This window comes from Papio anubis, chromosome 3 (genome assembly GCF_008728515.1).
Source record: "Papio anubis isolate 15944 chromosome 3, Panubis1.0, whole genome shotgun sequence".
In the NCBI taxonomy this organism is placed as follows: Eukaryota; Metazoa; Chordata; class Mammalia; order Primates; family Cercopithecidae; genus Papio; species Papio anubis.
Window position 1 is genome coordinate 184,808,120 of NC_044978.1, and position 27,081 is coordinate 184,835,200.

General features: G+C 37.7%; 1 protein-coding gene across 1 annotated transcript in view; it reads right to left on the minus strand.

Moving 5' to 3' along the window:
- Positions 1–259: 259 nt before the first annotated feature.
- The window catches only part of LOC101000541 (zinc finger protein 595), a 34,808-nt gene continuing 7,986 nt past the window's right edge, over positions 260–27,081 (minus strand). The window contains exon 4 of the mRNA XM_009207163.3: positions 260–2,052. Coding sequence (XP_009205427.1) covers positions 332–2,052 — 1,721 coding nt within the window. The 3' untranslated portion in view covers positions 260–331. The remainder of the gene's footprint in view (positions 2,053–27,081) is intronic.

Sequence of the window (27,081 nt, forward strand, 5' to 3'; positions counted from 1 at the left end):
GGGTGACAGAGCAAGACTCTATCTCAAAATAAAATAAAATAAAATAAAATAAAATAAAATAAAATCTAAATAAAGTATATTTACTGGACTGTGTGTAATACAAAGAATAAATGCTTGTGATGAACAACTCATTTACTCTGATATGATAATTACATGTCATATGCCTGTATCAAAATAACCCAAATAAGCCATAAATATATACACATACTATGCACCTACAGAAATTTTTAAAAATTTTAAATAAGAAAAATAATAAAAGTTTATATGGGAACAATATTCTTCAATTTATTTGCTGTTTAAAGACACTAGAAGAGAGAACTAGAAATGTCATTCAACTATGTTCCTCGCCAGTATGAATTCGCTTGTGTACAGTAAGGGTTGAGGGCCGATGAAAAGCTTTGCCACATTGTTCACATTTGTAGAATTTCTCTCCAGTATGAATTATCTTATGTTTAGTAAGGGATGAAGACCAATTGAAGGCTTTGCCACATTCTTCACATGTGAAGGGTTTCTCTCCGGTATGAATTCTCCTATGTTTAGTAAGGGTTGAGGATAAGTTATAGGCTTTGCCACATTCTTTACATTTGTAGGGTTTCTCTCCAGAATGAATTTTCTTGTGTTCATTCAGGGCTGTGGACCGAGTAAAGGCTTTGCCGCATTCTTCGCATTTGTAAAGCTTTTGTTCAGAATGAATGCTCCTGTGTATAATAAGGCCTGAGGACTGGTTAAAAGCTTTGCCACATTCTTTACATTTGTAGGGTTTCTCTCCAGTATGAATATTCTTATGTTCATTCAGGCTTGCGGACCATATGAAAGCTCTGCCACATTCTTCACATTTGTAGGGTTTCTCACCAGTATGAATTTTCTTATGTTCATTCAGTGTTGTGGACCGTGTAAAGGCTTTGCCACATTCTTCACATTTGTAAGGTTTTTGTCCAGAATGAATTCTCTTGTGTAATATAAGGGTCGAGGATTGGTTGAAAGCTTTGCCACATTCTTCACATGGGTAGGGTTTCTCTCCAGTATGAATTCTCTTATGTTTAGCAAGGTGTGAGGACCGATAAAAGGCTTTGCCACATTCTTCACATGTGTAGGGTTTCTCTCCAGTATGAATTCTCTTATGTTTATTAAGGGATGAGGACCAAGTAAAGGCTTTGCCACATTCTTCACATTTGTAAAGTTTTTGTTCAGAATGAATGCTCCTGTGTATAATAAGACTTGAGGATTGGTTAAAGGCTTTGCCACATTTTTCACATGTGTAGGGTTTTTCTCCGGTATGAATATTTTTATGTTCATTCAGACTCCTGGACTGTCTAAAGGCTTTGCCACATTCTTCACATTTGTAGGGTTTCTCTCCAGTATGAATATTCTTATGTTCGTTCAGGCTTGTGGACCATCTAAAGGTTTTGCCACATTCTTTACATTTGTAGGGCTTCTCTCCAGTATGAATTTTCTTGTGTTCATTCAGCGTTGTGGACCTTGTAAAGGCTTTGCCACATTCTTCACATTTGTAGGGTTTCTCTCCAGTATGAATTTTCTTATGTTCATTCAGAACTGTGGACCGTCTAAAGGCTTTCCCACATTCTTCACATGTGTAGGGTTTCTCTCCAGTATGAATTCTCTTATGTTTAGTAAGTGATGTCGACCTATTAAAGGCTTTGCTGCATTTTTCACATTTGCAGGGTTTCTCTCCAGCATGAATTCCTGTATGTTCAATTAGGTGTGACATGTAAAATGATCTGCCACATTCTGTACATTTAAAGGGTTTCTCTCCAGTATGTCTTGTCTTATGTTTGTTTGAATTTGAAAGCTTACTAAAAACTTTAACACATGTATTACATTGAAATATTTTGCTTTGGGTAGTTGACAAGCATTGATAAACTCCACTATTAACTCCTTTCTGCACCTTACACTCATTCACATGTTTACAGCCCTTTCTTAATTGTAAATTCTCATATCCACATTTCTCGTATCTTCTCAGTACAAGTTTTTGGAATGAATCTTCTATCCCCTGCACTGGTGAAAGGTCTTGGCTGAAAGGAGAACACATAGCTGAAAGAAATAAAAATAACAAATTATCCTACTAGATTCATATGAATATACTTTACAATATAGAAAATGTATACAAACTACATTAGTAAGATAGCATAACAAAATATCACAGGCCATAATTTCTTCACAGACATGTAACAAAAATATACTGACCAAAATGCCTTTGTGCAAAATCTGTAAACGAGTTAATTGTATGCAATGCCACAGGTAACCACAATACTAAGAACCACATGGAACAGAAAGGAAAGTTTGTTACATTTACTCACCACAGCTTTCCTCCTCCCCAATATAGCATTGTGCCTATAGGAGTAAACTGTTAACTCCTGGCTTCTTACTTAGAAGAAAAATACTGATACACATATCCTTACTTCTGGCTTTTTGGGGTCTTTACAAAATCTGGTTTCTGTCTCCAATAACACAGAGACCTGAGAGAAATGGTGCTATGGGTCAGCTAAGACCAAATGCAAATGTTTCAGGAGCAGGCTGCAGTGTTAAATACAGGGAATAGGTAGAAGAGTGATTAGAGACCATAAGAAGAAACATGAACAATCCCTTTTAACTGAAAAACAAACACAAAATTCCAGACAAGACACATCCTTAGAACATGTATGAGAGGCTCCCATTATCTCTGTCAAAGACAATTGGTTTCAGACCATGTCAGGACAAAGCAACACTGAAATGATTGTGACAAATACCTTTTTGTTAATGTTCAAATAACAAACAAATGTTACAATATATACAAAATATCAGGGCAACATGGCCCAATTAAAAGATTTAAAACTTTTCAGAAAACGACCATAAAACAATGAAGATGCAGAAATTTAAAAAATTTAACCTGAATAATCCTCAATGAGCTAAAGGGGAACACATACAACTAAAATACAAGAAGACAAATGAGAATATCGATGAAAATGTTAAAATATAAAAAAAAAAAAATTACGGAGGTGAAAAATACAAAAGTAATGAGAAATTTCCAAAAGTAAAAGAAGGATGTAAAAAATGAAGAAGCTCAATGAACTTCAACTAGGATACATACACACAGATTTATAAAAAGGCACATATATAAGCAAAGTTTTCAGAAGTCAAAGACAGAGAATCTTAGGAGCTGCAAGATAAAAGTGCAAGATAAAAGAAATGCTGAAGAAAGCATCTTCCACTGAAAATAGCATGATGCAAGAAAACAAAACATATGAAAATAAATAACTTTTTGGGAAAGACATGAACATATACAAATGTAAGGTTCTGTACCATTATCATGATAGTGCAGAAAACATTTTAATTATTCTCTAAAATTTTAAAGACCATAAAAATGATCATAAACTTTTCATCATAATCTGTTAATAAAAATACAACATAAAAATATAATTAGTGACATTAATAACAAAGTTGAGGGCAGATGTAATGAGGAAAAATTTTCAAAAGCAACTGAAATTACCAGTTTAAAATATATTATTTTAACTTTAAGAAATTTTATGTAATTTCCAAGATACCACAAAGTACCTGTACAGATACATAAAAAAAAAGAAGTAAAAATCTATCAATACAAAAGTCAAAAGGATGCAAAGACAGAAAAAGAAAATAAGAGACAAAAATACAATAATCAAAACAATAAAATAACATGAATAAGCCTTTCCATTTCAGTAAATTATTTAAATATTTATGAGTAAGCTTTCCATTGGAAATACATGCACCAAATAAATTTATTTAAGAAATCAAAAAACAAGATACAACTTTCTTTCTTTTTTTTTTTTTTTGTTTTGAGACAGAGTCTCACTCTGTCAACCAGGCTGGAGTGCAGTGGCATGACCTTGGCTCACTGCAAGCTCCCCCTGCCGGGTTTATGCCATTCTCCCGCCTCCGCCTCCTGAGTAGCTGGGACTACAGGCGCCTGCCACCACACCCAGCTAATTTTGTTTTTGTATTTTTAGTAGAGACGGGGTTTCACCGTGTTAGCCAGGATGGTCTCGATCTCCTGACCTCGTGATCCGCCTGCCTCGGCCTCCCAATGTGCTGGGATTACAGGTGTGAGCCACCGCGCCTGGCCACAACTTGCTTTTCTACAAGAGTCACTTGAGATCTAATGATTAAAGGAGACTGAAAAAGGCAAGAGGAAAGAAAAAACTTTATGCAAAGAACCAAATTGAAGAGGTCAAAATTATATTACCCAAAGTATATCTAAAGTAAAAAACTATCCTATTTCATAAAACTTATTTTAACTAAAAGCTCATAAGAGACAAAGAAGAACATTATATTAGAAATGTTCATTTACTAGGAACCCCTGAAAAATGTGTGTATATACATATATTTGTGTGTGTCTTACATTAGGGTTCCAAATACATAAAGCAAATACTAACAGAAGTAACGGAAGACATAGAGAGCAATATAGTAATACCTCAACTTCTGTAATGAGCAATTAGAAAAGAATACTCATAAGGAAATAGAAGACTTCAGAGCAGTATAAAACAATTATGTCTAATAGAATTGTAGAGAACACTCTTAAACAAAAGCAGAATACATACCCTTCTGAATAGCTCATAAAATATTCTCCTTGATAGACCACCTGTTAGGCTACCAAAAAGTCTTAACAAATTTTTTAAAATAGAAACTTTATAGCTTACTTTTAATGACCAACCTGGAATGAGAGTAGAAACTAATTAAAAAAAGAAAACTGGCTGGGCGCGGTAACTCATGCCTATAATCCAAGCACTTTGGGAGGCCAAGGCAAGCGGACCACTTGAGGTCAGGAGTTTGAGACTAGCCAGACCAACATGGAGAAACCCCATCTCTACTAAGAATACAAAATTAGCCAGGTGTGGTGGTGCATGCCTGTAATCCCAGCTACTCAGGAGGCTGAGGCAGGAGAATTACTTGAACCTGGGAGGCAGAGGTTGCGGTGAGCTGAAGATCACACCGTTGCACTCCAGCCTGGGCAACAAGAATGAAACTCCATCACACACACATACACACACACAAAAGGACATTTATAGAATTAAACATAAACTTTAGCATGCTCTTGTTCAAAGTTTCAAATAATATGAGATATCTAGATGTTCGATGTAATCTACAGATTAAATGCAACCTGTCAAATTTTTAATTAAATTTTTGCAGAAACAGATATAGCAACCCCCAAATTATAGGGAATTTCAAGGGACAATGAAGCACCCCACAATCTTCAAAAAGAGAAACAAATGCACCACAGTTCATGATATCAAAACATATACAAAGTTAAAGAACTAAAAAAATCTGGTATGGGTATACAGGTGAACAGCTAGATCAATAAAATAAAAAATCCAGCAAAAATACACACTCACACACATACGGTCACATGAAGAGTAATTTCTACCCTCATAATTATTGTAGCATTGTTACTGAAAGCAAATAAATGAAAGCAATGCAAATTTCTCTCACCAAATAAATAAAAAATATTACAATATCACTCCAGCTTGTAAAAAGCAAAAAGTATCATAATGAGGAAAGAGAGAGACCCTTCTCATATTGTTTTATACTCAGTATATGTTTTAAGAAAAAACAAGGAAGTAAAACCAAAGACAGGCAGCCTGGCGCCAGACCCAAAATCAGGCCTGGGCCTGCCTGGCCTAAACCCAGTAGTTAAAAATCAACTCATAACTTAGAAACGGATGTTATTCATAGATTTCAGACGTTGTATAGAAGAACATTGTGAAACTCCCTGCCCTGCTGTTTCTCTCTGACCACTGGTGCATGCAGCCCCTGCCACGTATACCCTGCTTACTCAAATCAATCACGACCCTTTTAAGTAAAATCTTTAGTGTTGTGAGCCCTTAAAAGGGGCAGAAATTGTGCACTCAGGGAGCTCGGATTTTAAGGCAGTAGCTTGCCGATGCTCCCAGCTGAATAAAGCCCTTCCTTTTACACTCCGTATCTGAGAGGTTTTGTCTGTGGCTCGTCCTGCTACAATAACAAGTATAAGAAAGATAAATCTTGATGACATTGTGCAACATGAAGTCAACCATGAAGAGAAACTGTATGAATCAACTCACATGAGATACCTAAAGCAGTTTGACTCTAAAAGAGAAAACAGAAAACAGAATTATTTTTGTAAAGGGCCAGAAAACAGAAAAGGTAGTTAGTTGTTTAATGAGTACTAAGTGTTAGCTTTGCAAGATAAACATGTGCTAAAGATATAGTGAGTAACAATATCAATATAATTAATATGACTAAGCTGAATATTAAAAAAATATTTAAGACTGTAAAGTTTATGTGTTGACAATCAAAAATAATATCTAAAACAGATACAGTGGTAAGACGGTTTTTGAAATTATCTTCAAATCACAAAAGCGTTTCTCTGACACACAGAAAAACATAGATTTATAAATAAATGGAGGGTAAAAGTAGAAGAATTTCAATGACTACTCACCTAGGCAGGGTAAAATCACCATTGTATACAAACAGAACAAGTACACAACTCATAATAAGGAACAATATGCATACAGATAAACAGAGACTCTTATAGTGGAAACAGGCACATCACTGACCTATATTTGATTTGTGCTCCACACTTAGTGTACACAGTGAAATATTGTCATATGCAATTATAATATAAAATGAAAACACCCTAAGTTTTCTGCTCTTGCAGCCATAAAAAAGAATGAGTTCACGTCCTTTGCAGGGACATGCATGAAGCTGGAAACCATCATTCTCAGCAAACAAACACAGGAACAGAAAATCAACCACCACATGTTCTCATTCATAAGTGGGAGCTGAACAATGAGAACACATGGACACAGGGAGGGAACATCACACACAGCGGCCTGTTGAGGGGTGGGGGGCAACAGGAGGGAGAGCATTAGGACAAATACCTAATAAGTGCAGGGCTTAAAACCTAGATGATGGGTTGATAGGTGCAGCAAACCACCATGGCAAATGTATACTTACATAACAAACCTGCACGTTCTGCACATGTATCCCAGAACTTAAAAGTAAAATTGTCAGGCCTCTGAGCCCAAGCCTGCACATATACATCCAGATGGCCTGAGGCAATTGAAGAAATCACAAAAGAAGTAAAAATGGCTAGTTCCTGCCTTAAGTGATGACACTACCTGGAGAAATTCCTTCTCCTGGCTCAGAAACTCCCCCACAGAGCACCTTGTGACCCCGTCCCTACCCACCAGAAAACAACCCCTTTGACTGTAATTTTCCATTACCTACCCAAACCTATAAAATTGCCCCACCCCTATCTCCCTTTGCTGACTCTCTTTTCGGACTCAGCCCGCCTGCACCCAGGTGATTAAAAAGCTTTATTGCTCACACAAAGCCCTTTGGGGGTCTCTTTACACAGATGCGCACGACAAAAATAACAAAATGAAAAATAAAGTTTTCCCTTTCCTGTCCAGTATGATATGAGCCATTGACTTGTCACATATGGCCTTTATTGTGTTGAGGTATATACCATCTATATCTAATTCGTTGAGTTTTTTAAGTCACAAAGACATGTCCAGGCTGGGTGCGGTGGCTCACGCCTGTAATCCCAGCACTATGGGGGGCTGAGGCGGGCGGATCACCTGGGGTCAGGAGTTCGAGACCAGCCTAAACATGGAGAAACCCCATCTCTACTAAAAATACAAAATTAGCTGGGTGGTGTACGCCTGTAATCCCAGCTACTCCGGAGGCTGAGGCAGGAGAACTGCTTGAACCTGGGATGTGGTGGTTGCAGTGAGCTGAGATCACGCCATTGCACTCCAGCCTGGGCAACAAGAGTTAAACTCTGTCTCAAAAAAAAAAGACACATTCAATTTTGCCCAATGCTGCTTCTGTATCCACACCATCCACACTAAAAAATAAAGATGTTTAGCAGCAAACTTAATTAAAAAGGTGAACACTCTAAACTGAAAATTATAAAACATTGGTAAGAAACTGAAAAAGACATGAAAATTTGAAAAAATATTTTTTTGCTCATGAATTGAAATAATATTAAAAATGTGGCTATACTACCCAAGGTGACCTACAGGATCAATAAAATCTCTATCAAAATACCAATGGCTTTTTTCAAAGAAATGAAAAAAAAAAACTAGCTTAAAATTTATAGGGAACAACCAAAGACCCCTAAATAGCCAAAGTAATCCTGAGCAAAACAAACAAACAACAACAACAAAACCAAAGCTGGAGATACTGCATTACCTGACTCCAAAATATACTATAAAGCTATAATAAGCAAGACAGCAAAATATTGGCATAAAAACAGAGAGATCAAAGTATCCAGTGAGCCTAGTAACAAATTCATGAACCTACAGCCCAGTGATTTTTAACAAAGATGTCCAGAACACACAGCTGGAAAAAGACAGTCTTTTCAATAAATGGTACTAGAAATATTAGTTATCCACATGATAAAGCAGGACTTTAAATAGATATTTACACATGCACGTTCATTCATTGTTATTTACAAAAGACAATTCCTGGAAACAACACAAATGTCCCTTTAGAGATCAGTATCAGATTTTTAAAATGTGACATATACACACAATTAAATATTATTTCATTTTAAAACAGAAAGATATTGACACATCTTACGAAAGCTTAGAACATTACCTTAAATAAAATGAGAGTCAAACAGAAACAGACATTATGTAAATTACACTGAGAATTATAAAATTATAGAGAGTAAGTAAAATGGTGTTCTTCAGGAGCTGAAGAGAGAAAAAAAGGGCAGCTTATTGTTTATAGGGTATTAAATTTTACTTCTGTAAGGTAAAATTCATAGAGATCCATTGCAAAATAAAGTAAATGTACTTAACACCACTAGACCATATACTTGAAAGTGTTGGCCGGGGGTGGTGGCTCATGCCTGTAATCCCAGCACTTTGGGAGGCCGAGGCAAGTGGATCATCTGAGGTCACCTGTAGTCCCAGCTACTCAGGGGGCTGAGGCAGGAGAATGACGTGAACTTGGGAGGCAGAGAGTGCGGTGAGATGGCGCCACTGCACTCCAGCCTGGGTAAACAGAGGGAGACTCTGCCTCAAAAAATAAATAAATAAATAAATAAATAAATAAATAAATAATTGAGGAGAACCTACATGAAAAAAATTCCCCAGTAAAATGGAGTTGAAAAAAATAGAAAATTTTTACCTATAAAATATTGAATGTAATATAGATGTGTCATAAAAACAGAAGAACCCAAGACTGAGGAAGGTTATATTGAGAGGGCATGCCCTTGAGTGGCATGGGTATGCTTGCCCATCATAGTCCAAGCTACAGAATAAAAAATATGTCCAATTCTCATTGTAGAATTAGCTGTAGAACATTTGGTTTTGTTTCTGCCACTAGTATCATTTGCCAAGACACCTAGAAGAATTCATAATGTCCTGTGTCTCAGGTGAAAAGTCTGTTGGTGCTATCTGTGATCTCTGAATTAGCCTAAAATCCTCCCCTTGCACAAGTCAGTCATGGTGTGGAAGAAATCCCAAACACACAGGGACCCACAGAGAGAAACTTCCATTTGGGCCCTTGGATGTAGGTTTGCCAGTATTTATTTGATGATGGATCCTGATGTGGCACTATAACCTGGCTCCAAGTCCATGCAACCAAAGTCCAGGAGCAGTTTTTCCTAACCTGGGACCTGCCAAAAAAGACACCTGTATGTGCCACTGTAGGCATGCTGGTTAACTTTATTCCCACTGTGAATCGGGAAACAGCCCTATAACCCAGCTCCAGTCTCTGTCACCTAGAGTCTGGGAGAAGTACTGCCCACCCAGGAATCTAGAGGGAGAAATGCCATGAGCCCAGAAACAAACCCCAAGACTTTGGTTTCAGCTATGTATCCTGAAGCAGCCCTAAGAATGAGTTTCACACCCTCTCAGCTGTGTTCAAGGGTCAGTACTACTCATCCAGGAACCTGTCCAATGACCAGGTTAGAGCATTTTGAAACATCCAGCAAGAACCACACATCAGGAGCCACACCTGCTCACATTTATTGTATCAGCACCCTCATCTGCATATATAACTGGAGATTTTTTTTTCTCAGTGCCGGTCATATTGATAAAGTTCCTGAAGAAAGTCTAGTCTTCCCAGAAAATAGAATCTGATGGCCTGATAACAGGTCTGCCAAACATGAACTTCACTGCAGACACAGTAGTAGTTATGTGCCCGGCTCCAAAGGATGTAATTGCAATCTCAGTGGAAATATCATCAGCCCAGAGATCAAACAGAAGTATTTACCTCCCAACAAGGCTATAATGACTGAAAAAGGTATTTGCTCCTTCAGATGCAAGGACTTCAAAACAAGGCTTCATGGATAATAAAGGATCAGGTAAACATAACACCACCAAAAGAAACTGAAAATTTTCCAGTAACCACTTACAACAAAACACAGATCTAAAAAATGGCTAAGAATTCAAAATAATTATCTTAAAGAATCTCAATGAGATGAAAAAAACACTAATTTTTTTTTTTGAAAGAATGCATGAACAAAATTACAATTATAGCAAAGAAAGAGAACCAAATGGATATGCTGGAGCTGAAGAACGCAAAACATAACAAAAAGTTTTTAACGGGAGACAGATAGCTATACAGAAAAAAAAATCAGCAAAGTTAAAATTAAGTCATTTGAAAGTTCCTAATTAAAAAAAAAGAATGAAAGAGTGAATAAAGCATTTGGGCCACATACTGCATAATAAACTGTAAAAATGTACATATTTTAGCATGTTCAGGGTAAAGAGAGAAAAATCTTAAAAATTTGTTTAAATATATGTCTTAAATTTTTCCAATCTTAGAAGGAATACATTCAGTTTTATGAAGCTTAAAATGTCTATAGCAAAAGGAACTAATAAAAATTGCCCAGAACACATAAACTGCCAAAATTCAAAGACAAAGAGAAATTCTTAAAAGAAAAGAAATTTTTCTCATACAAGGGAACCCTATAAGGTTATCAGCAGATTGCTCAGCAGAAACCATGCAAGCCAGACAGGTGTGAGATCATATATTTAAAGTGAAGATGGAGAGAGAAAAAGAAAAAACTTTGACAATGAAGAAGACTATACCTGACAAAACTGTTCTTTAGAAATGAAATAGCAATCAATATATTCTCAGATTAAACAAATAAGTTGAGGAAATGTGTAATCATTTGACCTTACAGGAAACCCTAATAAGAATTTTTCAGGCCGGGCGCGGTGGCTCAAGCCTGTAATCCCAGCACTTTGGGAGGCCGAGACAGGCGGATCACGAGGTCAAGAGATCGAGACCATCCTGGCTAACACGGTGAAACCCCGTCTCTACTAAAAAATACAAAAACTAGCCGGGCGAGGTGGCGGGCGCCTGTAGTCCCAGCTACTCAGGAGGCTGAGGCAGGAGAATGGCGTGAACCTGGGAGGCGGAGCTTGCAGTGAGCTGAGATCCGGCCACTGCACTCCAGCCCGGGCGACAGAGCGAGACTCCGTCTCAAAAAAAAAAAAAAAAAAAAAAAGAATTTTTCAGGTTGTAATGGACTCCTAATTTACAACAAGAAAACATATAAAAGTATAAATCTTACCGGAAAATATATATACATACAGTCAAATGTAGACAGCTATAGAACTATAATTATGGTACATAAGTCACTTTTAACTCTGGTACTAAGTTACAAAAAAAGTATTAAAATACATAACCTTGATAATTTGTTAATGGGTATACAATATAAAAAATTGTATGACATAAATAATGTGTTGTAGGGAGTACAACTGTTTGGTTTTTCTACATACAGAAGTTAACTCTTGCTTGTGGCCAGGAGGTCAAAACCAGCCTGGCTCTATATAGCAGGACCCTGTCTCTAAAATAAATACATAAAATAAAATACAGATTTCAGAAAGCTATTTACTTAAAACAAGTGGCTGGGTCTGATGGCTCATGCTGGTAATCCCAGCACTTTGGGAAGCCAAAGTAGGTGAATCGTTTGAGCCTAGAAGTTCAAGACCAGCCTAAGCAACATGGCAAAACCCTGTCTCTACAAAAAATACTGACAAAATTAGCCGGACATGGGGGCACGTACTTGTAATCCTAGCTACTCAGGAGGCTGTGATGGGAGAATTGCTTGAGCCTGGGGAGGTGAAGGCTGCACTGAGCTGTGAATGCACCATTGCACTACAGCCCGGGATAAAGCAAGACCCTATCTGTATAAAACAGAAAGTTAAATTGTTATCTTAAACTAGACTTTATAACTATGAGATATTTTATGTAAGTCTCTTGGAAATTAAAAAACAAAAAACAAAAAACAACACTGTAGTAGATACATACAAAAGAAAAAGAATGAAAGCATCCAACAACGAAAACAAAACAAAACTCAAGAAAATACAGGGGAAGACAGCATGTAACAATTACAAAACAGAAACTACTAAATGGTCAGAAAACAATGAACAAAATGGCAGTAATAAGTTCTTACCAATCAGTAATTCTTTTAAATATATAAAGATTTAATTATCCAATGAAAACACATTGCTATGGTTTGAGAGTCCTCTCCAAACTTCATGTTAAAATTTAACTGCCATTGTGAGAATGAGGCCCTTAAGAAGTCATTAGGTCATGAGCGCTCTACTCTCAGGAAAGGATTGGTATCAGTATTTCCACAGTGGGCTAGTCATCATGAGAGTGGGTCTATTATCAAAGTGAGCTCTGGTGCACACACATTCTGTCATCCTCAAGCCTTTAGTCATGTTGTGATGCGGAAGTCTGATTCTCATCAGATGGGAATGGCATGCTCTTGGACTTCTTGGCATCCAGGATTGTGTGCTAAGCAAACTTTTATTCTTTATAAACTACCAACTCTAGGATATTGTTATTGAAGCAAAAAATAAAGCATTCACAAAATGTCTGAATAGATAAATAAAATCAACAATATGCTGCACATAAGAGACTTACAGTTAAGGACACACATACATTAATGGTTCAAGGATGAAAAAGAATATTCCATGTCAATAATAACTAAAAGAGTGTATCTTTCAGACTCTCAGACAAAAGAGATTTTTAGGAAAAAAAAAATCTGTCACTACAAAAAGAACTTTACTATATGGTAATAAAAGGCTAATTTGTCAAAATAATATAACAATTAAAAATATATACATACCCAATATAGGAGCACATAAATATATTGTAAAAGGAAAATAAATTTTGGGGCCTCCAAATCACTAAGCTAAAGGGAAAAGTCAAGCTGGGAACTGCTTAGTGCCAACCTACCTCCCATTCTATTCACTCACCTCTCTGCCACTGACACAGATGTGTATCTGACTGCCTCCTTTGGAGAGGCTAATCAGAAACTCAAAAGAATATAATCATTTGTCTCTTATCTACCTACGACCTGGAAGCCCCCTCCTCACTTCGAGTCTTCCCACCTTTGCTTCAAGTTGTCCCACCTTTCCAGACTGAATCAATGTACTTCTTACGTGTATTGTCTGCTGTCTTATGTCTCCTTAAAATGTATAAAATTAAGTTGTTCCCCGACCACCTGGGGCACATGTCTCCAGGACTTCCTGTCACAGGTGTGCGTGTCCTTGACCTTGGCAAAATAAACTTTCTAAATTAACTGAGACCTGTTTCAAAAATATGAAAATATATTAACAGATGCAGAAAAACAGACAAATATGATAATACTCGGGGACTTTATTGCCCTACTTAATACAACACATCATTCAGACAGAGAAAATAATGTACTTGCATAGCACTAAAGAACTACACCTAAAAGACATATATAGATAACCTTTCACCCAACAGTATACTTATATTCTTCTCAAACACACATGGAACATTCTCCAGGATACATCATAAATCTGGCGAGCCTCAACATTCCAGTCTTCAAGTGATCCTCCTGCCTCAGCCCCAGCTGGGACTACAGGTGTGCACCACCTTGCCAAGCTAATTTTTAAAAAAATTTTTGGTAGACATAAGATTTCACCATATTGCCCAGGCTGGTGTTGAACCCCTGAGCTCAAGCGATCTGCCCTCTGTGGCCTCCCAAAGTGTTAGGACTACAGGCGTGAATCACCGCACCCGATCTGATATCTTTATTCTAACACCAAATATATGGAGTTTGCTGAACACCAACCAATCTTCCATCACCAAATGGGTGTCCAACAACTCAATTCTGACAACACCAGGGTCAGTATAGACCCCACCGGCTCACGGCTCAGTCCCACAATACTGCTTCCACTCCACATGCCAGTCACAAGCCCCAGGGACCCATCTATACTTCAGAGCAACTGCCTATAAATCCTGGGCTTCCATAACTCCCTCCCTCAATTAAAGGATTTGATAAAACCACTCACAGAGCTTAACAAAAACACTTTACCTATTTTTACCAGATTATTAATGTTGGGTACAATTCAGTAAAAGAAAGGGAAAAAATATATAGGACAAAACAAAGTGAGGGAAAAGAGGAGGTGGGTTAGTGAATCTTGGTAGTTTTAACTATGGTCTCTCCAATCCTTTGTGCCCTATAAAAAAAGCTTACAGCGGCCGGGCGCGGTGGCTCAAGCCTGTAATCCCAGCACTTTGGGAGGCCGAGGCGGGTGGATCACGAGGTCAGGAGATCGACACCATCCTGGCTAACATGGTGAAACCCCGTCTCTACTAAAAATACAAAAAAACTAGCCGGGCGTGGTGGCGGGCGCCTGTAGTCCCAGCTACTTGGAGGCTGAGGCGGGAGAATGGCGTGACCCCGGGAGGTGGAGCTTGCAGTGAGCCGAGATCGCGCCACTGCACTCCAGCCTGGGCAACAGAGCGAGACTCCGTCTCAAAAAAAAAAAAAAAAGCTTACAGCCTTTTCATTGACTTTGATGATGCTCCCTCTTTAGGTATCTCAAATTCACAGACTCTAAATTCTCATTTTTCCCTCATAAACAAATAATTTTGTCTCCAGTGTTCGCAACAGAATACTGGTTAACCAAACTTTACTTAAGTTTCTCTCCTTTACCCAGGCCCCTGGACTCTGCTCCACCTTCAGTCTGAGATAGCATACAACCCCTCTTCATGTCCCTCCCAAGAACAGGTTGACGTCAGGGTGAAACATTCTCCGATCCTGAATCTGATTTTGCCATTCTCCATTCTGCCCTCTCCCTCACACCTTCTTTCTAATCTTGTCTGCTCCTCCACATGACAAATAGCCCTTTTCTGCCTCATTTTGGAGATGCTTGCACGTCTTATGCTTGGTGCTTTCCCCAATGCAATATTCCTTAGAATAAAGTCACTTCTTATCTCACTGAAATTTATTTGACAATATCTAGGAAGAGCCCCATGACAATAACAATTACCCCCTCTCAGAGGACATCAGAAACAACCTCCTATCCCAACTCTCACTGAATCTACCTATGGATCCTCAGCTTTCCAGGGTTCTGCAGCTTCTCAGTATAAAGGCTCCTTCCATGTCTAATTTGAGCCACGCTGGGACACCTGCAGGAAAGGTTCCCCAGTAAGTAACAACTGGGCTATTGATTACCTCCTTTGACAGTGTCAAGATTGGCCTTACCCTGCAGTTAACGGGCTTAGGTCTGATTCCCAGTCAAGGTTATCCCCTTCGTTTTCTACAAAAGGAACTCAGTGTTTGAAGAATCCAGCAGAATTCCTCAAACTCAGTGCTGATGTTTACAGGAGAAATGGAAATTGGAAGGCACTTACATTTCATACTTCAACGAGAAAAGGCAAAATATCAATTTCAGACAGCAAACATGTCATTTAGGTATTATTTCCATAGTAACAAATAATTAAGCAATCATTTATGAGCACTTCCAGGAATGTCAAGTCCTAGTCCATAGAATTTAACATTAAACTCAAACATGCAGGTAACAGGATACAGAGTAGACTTATCCACTGTCACAAATTCTCCACCATGTAGAAAAAAGAAACTGATGTTTTGGCAAATCTCTATAAATCACCAATTTATCTACCACAATTTCTTGTGGAAATGTATTCACTTTTCTGCAGCCATAAAAGAAGAGAAATTTTTTCTACTTCTTTTCACCCAGTAATATCTTTATAACTAAGCCCTGAGATTCTGTGTAAAATAACTCCCAAAATGTACAGATTTCAGAAACTTACTATCCATGGTCAGGGAAAAAAAATGAAAGTAAGAATTTTTGACAAATAAAATACATCACTATATTTTTTTAAAATTCGTATTTTTATGCCTCTTTGACAATATTTTCCTATTTTTCAAGCTCTACCAATAGAATGCAGTGTGCAGTTAATAAAAATGAAAGCTGAAATAAGTAAATAATCTTTTCAAGATGACAAACCCAGGGAGTGGCAGTACTGGCTGGAATGGTATGTCTGACTCAAGTGGCAAGTTAGGCCATCCTATGATATAGATCCTCCCACCCCCATCCTGCTCATTGAAATCCTCAATGACCACCCTCCCAAGGGCCTCTGCACTGTGTGCCTGTGTGCCTGGAGTACATTTTTTGTTTTGCAGGTCCTTGTATCACCTTGCTAGAATGAACATTCAATGTTGTTGGGGATACTTTTTCTCCCTTCACTATTCTGAAAAAATCCAGATGGTAGGAATTATTTCTGCCTTTCCCATCAATATCAGCATTCCATTGGCTGACCAGCCATGTGTCTCTAAAACATGGAAACTGGATTTGGAGAAATAAAATCTCAATGCCACAAGGATTTGGTTTTTTGGATGAAAAGTAAACAAGATGAGTGCTCTCAGCATCAGGGCACTCAGATGCTCCCCTGAGGCTCCATCCTAAACCTCAGGCGTCCACCATGAGGAGATGATGTAGTAGCTGTTATTCCCTAGACATTCCAAGAGACATGACCACCATAGGCATCTGTGGTCCTTCCAGACAGTTCTGAAACCTAGGACCAGGAAAAGACAATAGGATGGATGAGGCCGAATTACCTTCTAAAGTTGGGAACCTAAATCCAAGCACATTCTGATAAGGTGTCTGCACCTGAAAAAAGATGCATGTTTTCACCACTGTTATTCAACATAGTACTGGAAGTGCCAGCCAGAGCAATCTGACAAGAGAACAAAAAATTAAAGGGCATCCAAATTGGAAAGAAAGAAGTCAAATTATATCTTTGTTTGCAGATGATGTAGTTTTATATTTGAAAAAAACCTAACTAGAACACTATTAGAACTAATAAATTTAGTCAAAATACAGGATTTAAAAATTAGTAGTGTTTCCACATGCCAACAGTGAACGATGTGAAAAAGAAATCAAGAGAGTAATCCCATTTACAATAGCTACAAATTAAAATCAAATACCTAGGAAATTAACTTAAGCAGAGAAGTGAAAGGTCTCTACAATGAATACTATGAAATACTAATGCAAGAAATTTAAAAAGACAAAAAAAGGAAAGATATTTTATGTTCATGAATAAAAAGAATCAATACTTTCTAAATGTCAATACTACCTGAAGCAAACTACAGATTTAATGCAACCCCTATCAAATGATCAATGACATTCTTCACAGAAATAGAAAAAACAATTCTACAACGTAGACAGAACCACAAAAGACTCAGAATAGCCAAAGTCACCGTAAGAAAAAAGAAACTGGAGGAATCATACTATTTAACTATAAATGATATTACAGAGCTACAGTAATTAGAACAGCATGGGGCTGATCAGTAAAACAGTAGACAAAACACAAATAGAAATCCATACATCTACAGCAAACTTATTTTTGATAAAGGTGGCAAGAATATTTATTGGGGGCTTAGCATGCTGACTCATGCCTAATCCCAGAACTCTAAAAGGGCTGAGACAGGTGGATCACTTTCTCAAACTCCTGAATCAGGAGTTTGAGACCGGAGTGGCCAACATGATGAAACCCTGTCTCTAATAAAAATACAAAAATTAGTCGGATGTGGGGGTGCAAGCCTGTAGTCCCAGCTACTCCAGAGGCTGAGGTGGGAGAATTGCTTGAACCTGGAAGGCAGAGGTTGCAGTGAGCCAAGACTGTGCCACTGAACTCCAGCCTGGGTGACAAAGCAAGTCTCTGTCTTAAAAAAAAAAAAAAAAAAAAAAAAAAAAAAGAAAAGAAAAAAAGGTGTTTATCAGGGAAACTGCTATAAAAACTCAATATTCATATTCAGAAGAACGAAACTAGACCCCTATCTCTGGCCATATAAAAAATTAAATCAAAATGGATTAGAGACTTAAATCTAACACCTCGAACTGTAGGGATTCAATCAAGCTGGTGGGAAAAATATTAAAGATAGTTTTCTATCTATGCTTAATTGCTTTCTACTTGGGAAGTCCACAATGTCAATTACTCTCTAGTAGTGTTGACTCAAGCCTTTGTCAATTTATCTTTACTAAACAAACATGCGTCTCACTAGCTGGTCAGGGCCACAGTCAAAACTGTTTACAGAACTCTCCGGGGAGTCTGTAAGTGGCCCGGACATCAGCTAGACTGGCAAAACAGAGTATCTGTGTATCAGTGTACTTTATTCATCCGTCGTTTGGGTCAGGGTCTGTGGGCAGACCCCCGCATCAAACTATGAAACTACTACAAGAAAACATTGGTGAAACTCTCCAGGAAATTAAGCTGGGCAAAAATGTCTTGAATAATACCCCCACAAGCACAGGGAGCCAATGCAAAACTGAACAAACAGAATCACATCAAGTTAAAGAGCTTCTAAACAGCAAACAAAACAATCACCATAAAGAGCTTCTAAACAGCAAATGAAACAATAAACAAAGAGAGGACACACAAAATGAGAGAAAATATTTGCAAACTGCCCATCAATAACCAGAACAGCTTTATAGGATAAGATCAAATAATCTGATTATGAATGTGCAAAGAATGTTTATAGACATTTCTCAAAAGAGGGCATACAAATAACAAAAAGGTATATGATGAGGTGCTCAACATCATTATCATCAGAGAAATGCAAATCAAAATGACAATGAGGTATTATCTCGCCCCCGATTACAATGGCTCTTATCCAAAAGTCAGGCAATAACAAATGCCGGTGAGGATGTGGAGAAAAAAACTCTACTATTCTCTTGATGTGAATGTAAATTAGTCCAACCACTATGCAGGACAGCTTAGAGGTTCCTCAAAAAATGAAAAATAGAGCTACTATATTATCCAATAATCCCATTCCTAGGTATGTACATAAATCAGGACATCAAAGAGATATTTGCACCTCCATTTTACTGCAGCAGTGTTCACATTAGCCAAGATTTATCCATTATCTGTCTATCAACAGATGAATGGATAAAGCAAATATGGTACAAATACACAACAGAGTACTTTTCAATCATAAAAAAGAATAAGATACTGTCATTTGCAACAACATGGATAGAACTAGAAGTCATTATGTTAAGAGAAATAAGCCAGGCCCATGATGGCAAACTTTGCATGTTCTCACACATTTGCTGGAGCTAAAAACTAAATTGATTTAATTCACGGAGATAGAGAGCAGAAGGATTGTTACCAGACGCTGGAAGGTATAGTGAGGGGTTGGGGGAAGTGGGGAAGATTAATGGATACAAAAATAATTAGAAAGGGTAAGATTTAATAGTTGCTAGTACAACAGAGGGACTATAGTCAAAAGCAATTAAATTGTACATTTTTAAGTAACTAAAAGAATGTTATTATATTGTTCGTAAAACAAAGAATACTTGAGGCAATGAATAACCATTTATGCTGATATGATTTTTATGCATTTCATGCCTTCATCAAAATAACTCACATAACCCATAGATACATATAGGTACTATGTACTCACAAAAATTATAATAATAAATAAAATATAAATTTAAAATGAAAAGTGTAAAAACAAACACCACTGGTCCTCATTTCTTCACAGATATATGAACTTAACACCATGCTGATCACATTGCCTTTGTGAGAATTACTGAACGTAGTTAAGAATTTGTACTACTTCAGTTGAGCACAATGCCAAAAACATGTAGAAGAGAAGAAAAATTTTATTACATATGCCCAGCACAGCCTGACCTCCTCCCAATATAGCATAGTGCAACCCAGGAGAAACTCCCAACTCTATGCTTCTTCCTCAGGAAAGAAAGAGAAACGTGGAATGTATATCTACATTCCTGTCTTTTGAGGGACTGTCCAAAGAGGAATTTTGTTTCCCCTGATGTAGAGTGCTGAAGGAGATGGTGGTATACTTCGGATGACAGCTATGCATATTTTGCATTAACATAAGAAGCAATCCTGGTTGGGCGCAGTGGCTCACGCCTGTAATCTCAGCACTCTGGGGGGCCGAGTCGGGCAGATCACGAGGTCAGGAGATTGAGACCATCCTGGCTAACACTGTGAAACCCCGTCTCTACTAAAAATACAAAAAACTAGCAGGGTGCGGTGGTGGGTACCTGTAGTCCCAGCTACTCAGGAGGCTGAGGCAGGAGAATGGCGTGAACCCGGGAGGCGGAGCTTGTAATGAGCTGGAGCTTGTAATGAGCTGAGATTGCGCCACTGCACTCCAGCCTGGGCAACAGAGTGAGACTCCATCTCAAAAAAAAAAAAAAGCAATCCTAAAAGCATATCAGAACTAAAGAGACCAGAAGTGCCGAACAACTGTCAAAAAGAGAAACAACATCAGAAGCACCATACATCCTGATTTCAAAAACCTATTATAAAGTTATAGTAATTGAAATACTTTATAAAATACCAGTGAAACAGAACAGAGCACACAAATAATCCCTTGCACATATTATCAAAGGAAGAGTAATTTACACATCCATATTCACGGTAGCATTATCTACAAAAGCAAGTATGTGAAAAGAACCAACTTTTCTTAAATAAATGAATAAAGACAATTTCAAATATATAAATAATTAAATATTATTCAGCTTCTTTAAAGTAGAAAATTTTGCTAAATCCACAATAAGGATACATTTTTAAGGCTTTATTTATGTGGAAGAAGCCCAGGCACAAAAGGAGAGTAACAATATAATTCCACTTATGTAAGATACCTAAAGTAGTTAAACTCATAGAAACAGAAAGAAGACTAAAGTGTGTCGGGGTTAAGTGGAGAAGAAAATGAGTAGCTGTTGTTTCATGGACAACCTGTTAGAATGCAAAACAACTTTTTTTTTTTTTTTAAACTTTATTTTAAGATCAGAGTATATGATGTGCAGGTTTCTTATACAGGTAAACTTCTGTCATGGAGGTTTGTTGTACAGATAGATTGTTTGGTCATCAAAGTATTGAGCCTAGTTCTCATTATACAACACTGAATTATACAACACATCCTTTCATACCACCTGTAATAAAACTAGAAATCAAAAGCAGAAGTAAAATTGCCAAATTCAAAAATATGTGAAACTCAACACACTCTTGAACATATTTTTATTTGTGTCAGTTGATTTAATATTGTTAAATGACCATACTACACAGTGATATTAAAATTCAATGTAATCCTAATGAAAATAAAAATGATACTTTGTGAAAAAGTATTTTTTACAATTCTTACTTTTACATGGAATTTCAAAGGACCACTGATAGCCCAAACATTCTTAGAAAACAAGAACAAAGTTACAGGCACGATGTTTCCTGTTTTTAGAACAGATAACAAAACTAAATAAATAAAAATAGTGTGGTACTTGCAAGAAGACAAATAGATGACGGAACAGAGCCCAGAACTCAAAAACAAATCATTGTGTACATGTTCAAATGATCTTCAACAAGGTTGCAATAACCACACAATAAGAAAAAGACAGTCTCTTCAATAAATCGTGTTGGAAAACTCTATATCCATATGAAAATACTGAGGTTGGATCCTTCCCCTGAACCATATACAAAAACTGTCTTGAGTGAGTTAAATATAGGAAGAAAGATTATGACATTGATCTCAGCAATGTTTTCTTGCATGTAACATCAAATACATGAGCAAAAAATTTAAAAGCACAGAAAAGTGGGACTACATTAAATTTATCTCTTCACATTAAATATGTAGTAAGAGTCCCACCTAAGCAGCAGAAAAGCCAAAATATATGCATATATTTGACAGAAGATAACATCCAGAACAACTCCAAAAAACAAAAAACAAAAAGTTACATGACTAATAGGAGATGAAAATGTTTCTCCAAAGAGGAAATACACAAACAATTATTGAAAAAAAGTTCTAATCTTTAGAAAAATGTAAAGAAAAACCACAATGAGGTATTACTGTGCATTAATTAGGATGGCCAATATCAAGCAAACAAAAAATAATATATATTGTCAACAATGTAGAGAAATTGAAACCCTTGTACACTGTTGGTGGAAAAAACATGATGCAGCCACATGAAAAATGTGTAAAGGTTCCCCCAAAAATTAAAAATCAAGTTATTGTATGACCCAGTAATTCCACTTCTGAGCATCTACTTGAAGTGTGCAATGTATACCTGAAAGAAGTATTTGCACATCCATGTCTACTGCAGTAATATTCACTGTTTTATTCTTGCACTGCTATAAAAACATTCCTGAGACTTAGTAATTTATTTTTAAAAAGAGGTTTAATTGGCTTATGGTTCTGCAGGCTGTACAGCAAGCATAGCAGCTTCTGCTTTAGGGGAGGCCTTGAAAAGCTTCCAGTCATGGCAGAAAGGGACAGTGAGTCATCTCACATGGTGGGAGCAGGAGCAAGAGAGCACAAGAGGGAAGGTGCCACATGCTTTTGAAAAATGAGATCTCAGGAGAAGTCACTCACTATGGCAAAGACAGTACCAAAGGGGCTGGTGCTAAACTATTCATGAGAAGCCAACCCTATGATCCAATCACCTCCCACCAGGCCCACCTCCAACACTAGGGAATGCAATTTGACATGAGATTTGAATGGGGACACAGATCCAAACCATATAATTTACAAAAGCCAAAAAGTGAAAAAACTCAAACACCTTCAATAGAAGAATGATTTAAAAAGATGTGGCTTATACATACAATGAAATATTCTTTAGCCTCAAATGAAAATATCTCGTCAGTTGCTACAATAAGGATAAATCTTAAAGCCATTAAGTGAAATAAGACACCAACAAAGTGACAGTGTATGATTCCACATATACAAGATATTTTAAATAGTAAACTCCTGGAAAACGGAAGTAGAAAGGTGCTTGCCTATGGTTAGGGTTGTGAAACCTCAGTGGTGCCAAAGATCAAAAAGGGTTATTTGGGTAAAGCAGGCCCTCACCCAGGTGGCCAACTCAAGGGTCCACAGACATGGCTACAGATAAGGAAATGGGGCACCAAGCTTGGTTTTACTGAAGATTATGAAGCAGTTCTGCAACCTCTTTCAAACTCCTTCAGTTATAATCCAAAAGTGGTCCTTCCTGTCAAGAGATCTGCAGGGAAACACACCCAGTCATGGCCCTGGAGGCAGGCCTGCAGATCTTGGCCTCAGCTGTGGTCCCTGAAGCAGCCCTGTGACTCAGTTCTAGCGCTCACAGCCACAGTTCATGGCCAGTTGTACACACCCAGACCCACACAGAGACTTGTGAAAACTTTTCCCAGGTAGTTAGTAGAAGCCAATCCCATTCATACACATGGCATTTCGCCCATCATATGCAGACAAACTTCAAAACCCTACCCTACTGCCTGCCATATAGATTAATGTCCTCAAGGATATTTAATCTTTCCATGGCCCAGAAAGAATCCATGACTGTCCAAATCTCTGGTAATACAACCATCAAAGGCAGACCCCATATCACTCAAAATGGATGTATGGTAGGTCTTCACTTAATGTTCAAAATAGGTTCTTGAAAACTGCATCTTTAAATGAAACAATGCTGCTATATGCCATTCAAACAACAGACTCAGCAGCACCCTCGTGACCCAGCTACGACCTTTCTTCTTAGCAACCCCAGAGATAATCTCATCAGCCTGGGGACCCAATAAAAGGAGATCTTTATTTGCCAAAGACAGTTTATAGAAACTGTAAGAGTTGTTAGATCCTTCAAACGTACAGACATGGGGCTGTTTCAGGGACCAAAGCTGAGACCAAGATCTGCAAGCATGCCTCCAGGGCCACAGCTTGTTAAGTACTTAAGGTACTTAACATATTACCAAAAGTTTTGTATCAGAACAATTAGACAAGGAAAATAATAAAGCTTTCCAGCTTGGAATAAAAGTAAAAACGTTACTGTTTGTAGATAATATGATCATGCATATATAAAAAACCCTAGAGTAAAACAACAAAAACTGAACTAATAAATGCATTCATTAAGGTATCAGGATACATAATCAACAAAAAAATACTTGTGGGGTTTTGTTTGTTTGTTTGAGATAGGGTCTCACTCTGTTGCCCGGGCTTATCTCAAACTCCTGTGCTCAAGTGATCCACCTTCCTTGGCCTCTAACCTCTGAAAGTGTGCAGGGATTACAGAAATGAAGCACTGCACCTGACCCTACAAACAAATGTCTGTTGCATTTCCATATAGTAACAACAAACTTTCCAAAAAAAAAGAAAAAGTTTCCAATTGCAATAGTATAAAAATAAGGAACTTAATCAAAATAAATGTAAAGGGGCCGAGCACAGTGGCTCACACCTGTAATCCCAGCACATTGGGATGCCGAGGTGGGGAGAACACTTGAGACCAGGAGTTCCAGACCAGCCTGGCCAGCACGGCAAAACCCCATCTCCACTAAAAATACAAAAAAATTAGCCAGGCGTGATGGCGCGTGCCTGTAATCCCAGCTACTCGGGAGGCTGAGGCAGGAGAATCCCTTGAACCTGAGAGGCAGGGGTTGCAGTGAGCTAACGCCACTGCACTCCAGCCTGGGTGACACAGCGAGAATCTGTCTCAAAAAATAAGTAAATACATAAAATAAATTAAAATAGTAAAGGATGAGATAAAAATGTATACACTAATACAGTTAAGTTATTGATGACAGAAATTGAAGTAGGTACAAATAAATGAAAATATATTCCATTAGGATAACTAATATTGTCAAGGAAGTGACCTGTAGATTCAATGTGATCCCTATCAGAATTTTAGTGGCATTTTTCACAGTAATAGAAAACACAATTGTAAAATATAAGTGTAATCTTAAATAACTTAAAATACCCTGAGCAATCTTGAGAAAGAACAAAGCTGGGGGCATGATACTTTCTAATTTCAAACTTTACTTAAAGGTCACAGTAATCAAAAGAGTATGGTATGTGCATAAAAACAGATACAAACACCAATGCAACACAACAGGGAGCCCAGAAACACATCCATGCATACAAGGTCAACTATGACAACTTTGACAAGGCCACCAAAAATATACAATGCAGAAAGTATAGTCTTGTCAATACATGGTACCAAAAAAATTGGATATCCACAAGCAAAAGAATAAAATTAGATTATACCATAAATAAAATTTTCTTATGCCACACCCCAAAATTAACTCAAAATAAAAGACTTAAATGCAAGACATAAAAGCGTAAAACTGGCCGGGCGCAGTGGCTCACGCCTGTAATCCCAGCACTTTGGGAGGCCGAGGCGGGCGGATCATAAGGTCAGGAGATCGAGACCATCCTGGCTAACACGGTGAAACCCCCGTCTCTACTAAAAATACAAAAAAATTAGCCGGGCGTGATGGCGGGCGCCTGTAGTCCCAGCTACTCGGGAGGCTGAGGCAGGAGAATGGCGTGAACCCAGGGAGGCGGAGCTTGCAGTGAGCTGAGATCCGGCCACTGCACTCCAGCCTGGGCGACAGAGCCAGACTCTGCCTCATTAAAAAAAAAAAAAACAACAACAACGTAAAACTCCTGAATAAAACATATGGAAAAACCTTGTTGATACTGGTCTTGGCAATTTGGTATGTCATCAAAAGCACAGCAACAGAAGAAAAGAACAAAAGAGTGGGACTGCATCAAAGTGAACAGCTTCTGTACAGTAAAGGAAAAAAATGACATTTAAAAAAATCCTACAGGCCGGGCGCGGTGGCTCAAGCCTGTAATCCCAGCACTTTGGGAGGCTGAGACGGGCGGATCACGAGGTCAGGAGATCGAGACCATCCTGGCTAACACAGTGAAACCCCGTCTCTACTAAAAATACAAAAAATTAGCCGGGCGTAGTGGCGGCGCCTGTAGTCCCAGCTACTCGGGAGGCTGAGGCAGGAGAATGGCGTAAACCCGGGAGATCGCGCCACTGCACTCCAGCCTGGGCGCGACAGAGCGAGACTCCGCCTCAAAAAAAAAAAAAAAAAAATCCTACAAAATAGAAAAACATTTGCAAGCCATATATCTGATAGTTAATACCCAAAATGTGTAAGAAACTTCTGCAATTCAAAGCAAAACAATAGTGATGATAACCTATTCAAAAATAGGCAAAAGGTTAGTTGTTTTGTTTTTCCCACAAAGAAGACATACATACAAGGGAAATCCTGTATGCCATTAGTGAGATATAAATTGATAAAGTCATCATAAATATCAGTAAAAAATAAAAATGGAAGTATGAATACCACCTCTGGGTATACTACCAAAGGAAATAAAATTAGTACCTCAAAGAAATATCTTCAGCCCCATGTTCATTTTAGTTTTGTTTAAAATAGTCAAAAACATTTATATATACACACACAGTAGAATACTATTCAGCCATAAAAGAGAACGAAATCTAGCCATTTACAACATTGATAGACCTTGAAGATATTACGCTAAGTGAAATAAGCCAAACACAAAGAAACTGCACGTTCTCAGTTAGATGGGGGGAATCTAAACATGTAAACTCATAGGAACAGAGAATAGAATGGTGGTTGTTAGTGCCTGAGGGTGGGAATATGAGGAGATGCTGTTTAAAGAGTACAAATTTTTAGTTATAAGTTGAGTAAGTCTGAGAAAGCTAATGTACATTAGCATTAGATTAGCAAAACACCATTGTCTTTACAGTAATACTGTAATGTATGCTTATAATTTGCTACAACAGTAGACCTTAAGTATTCTTATGACCAAAAAAATGGTTATCTATGTGAGGTAACAGATGTGTTCATCAACTTGACAATATTTTGTTTCAAAATGTATATGCATATCAAATCATTACATTGTACAAATTAAATATATAGTTATACAATTTTATCAGAAAAATCCATATCACACAAACCCAGATATATCTAAGTCCTCATTTAGTGTTCAAAATATGTTCTTGAAAACTG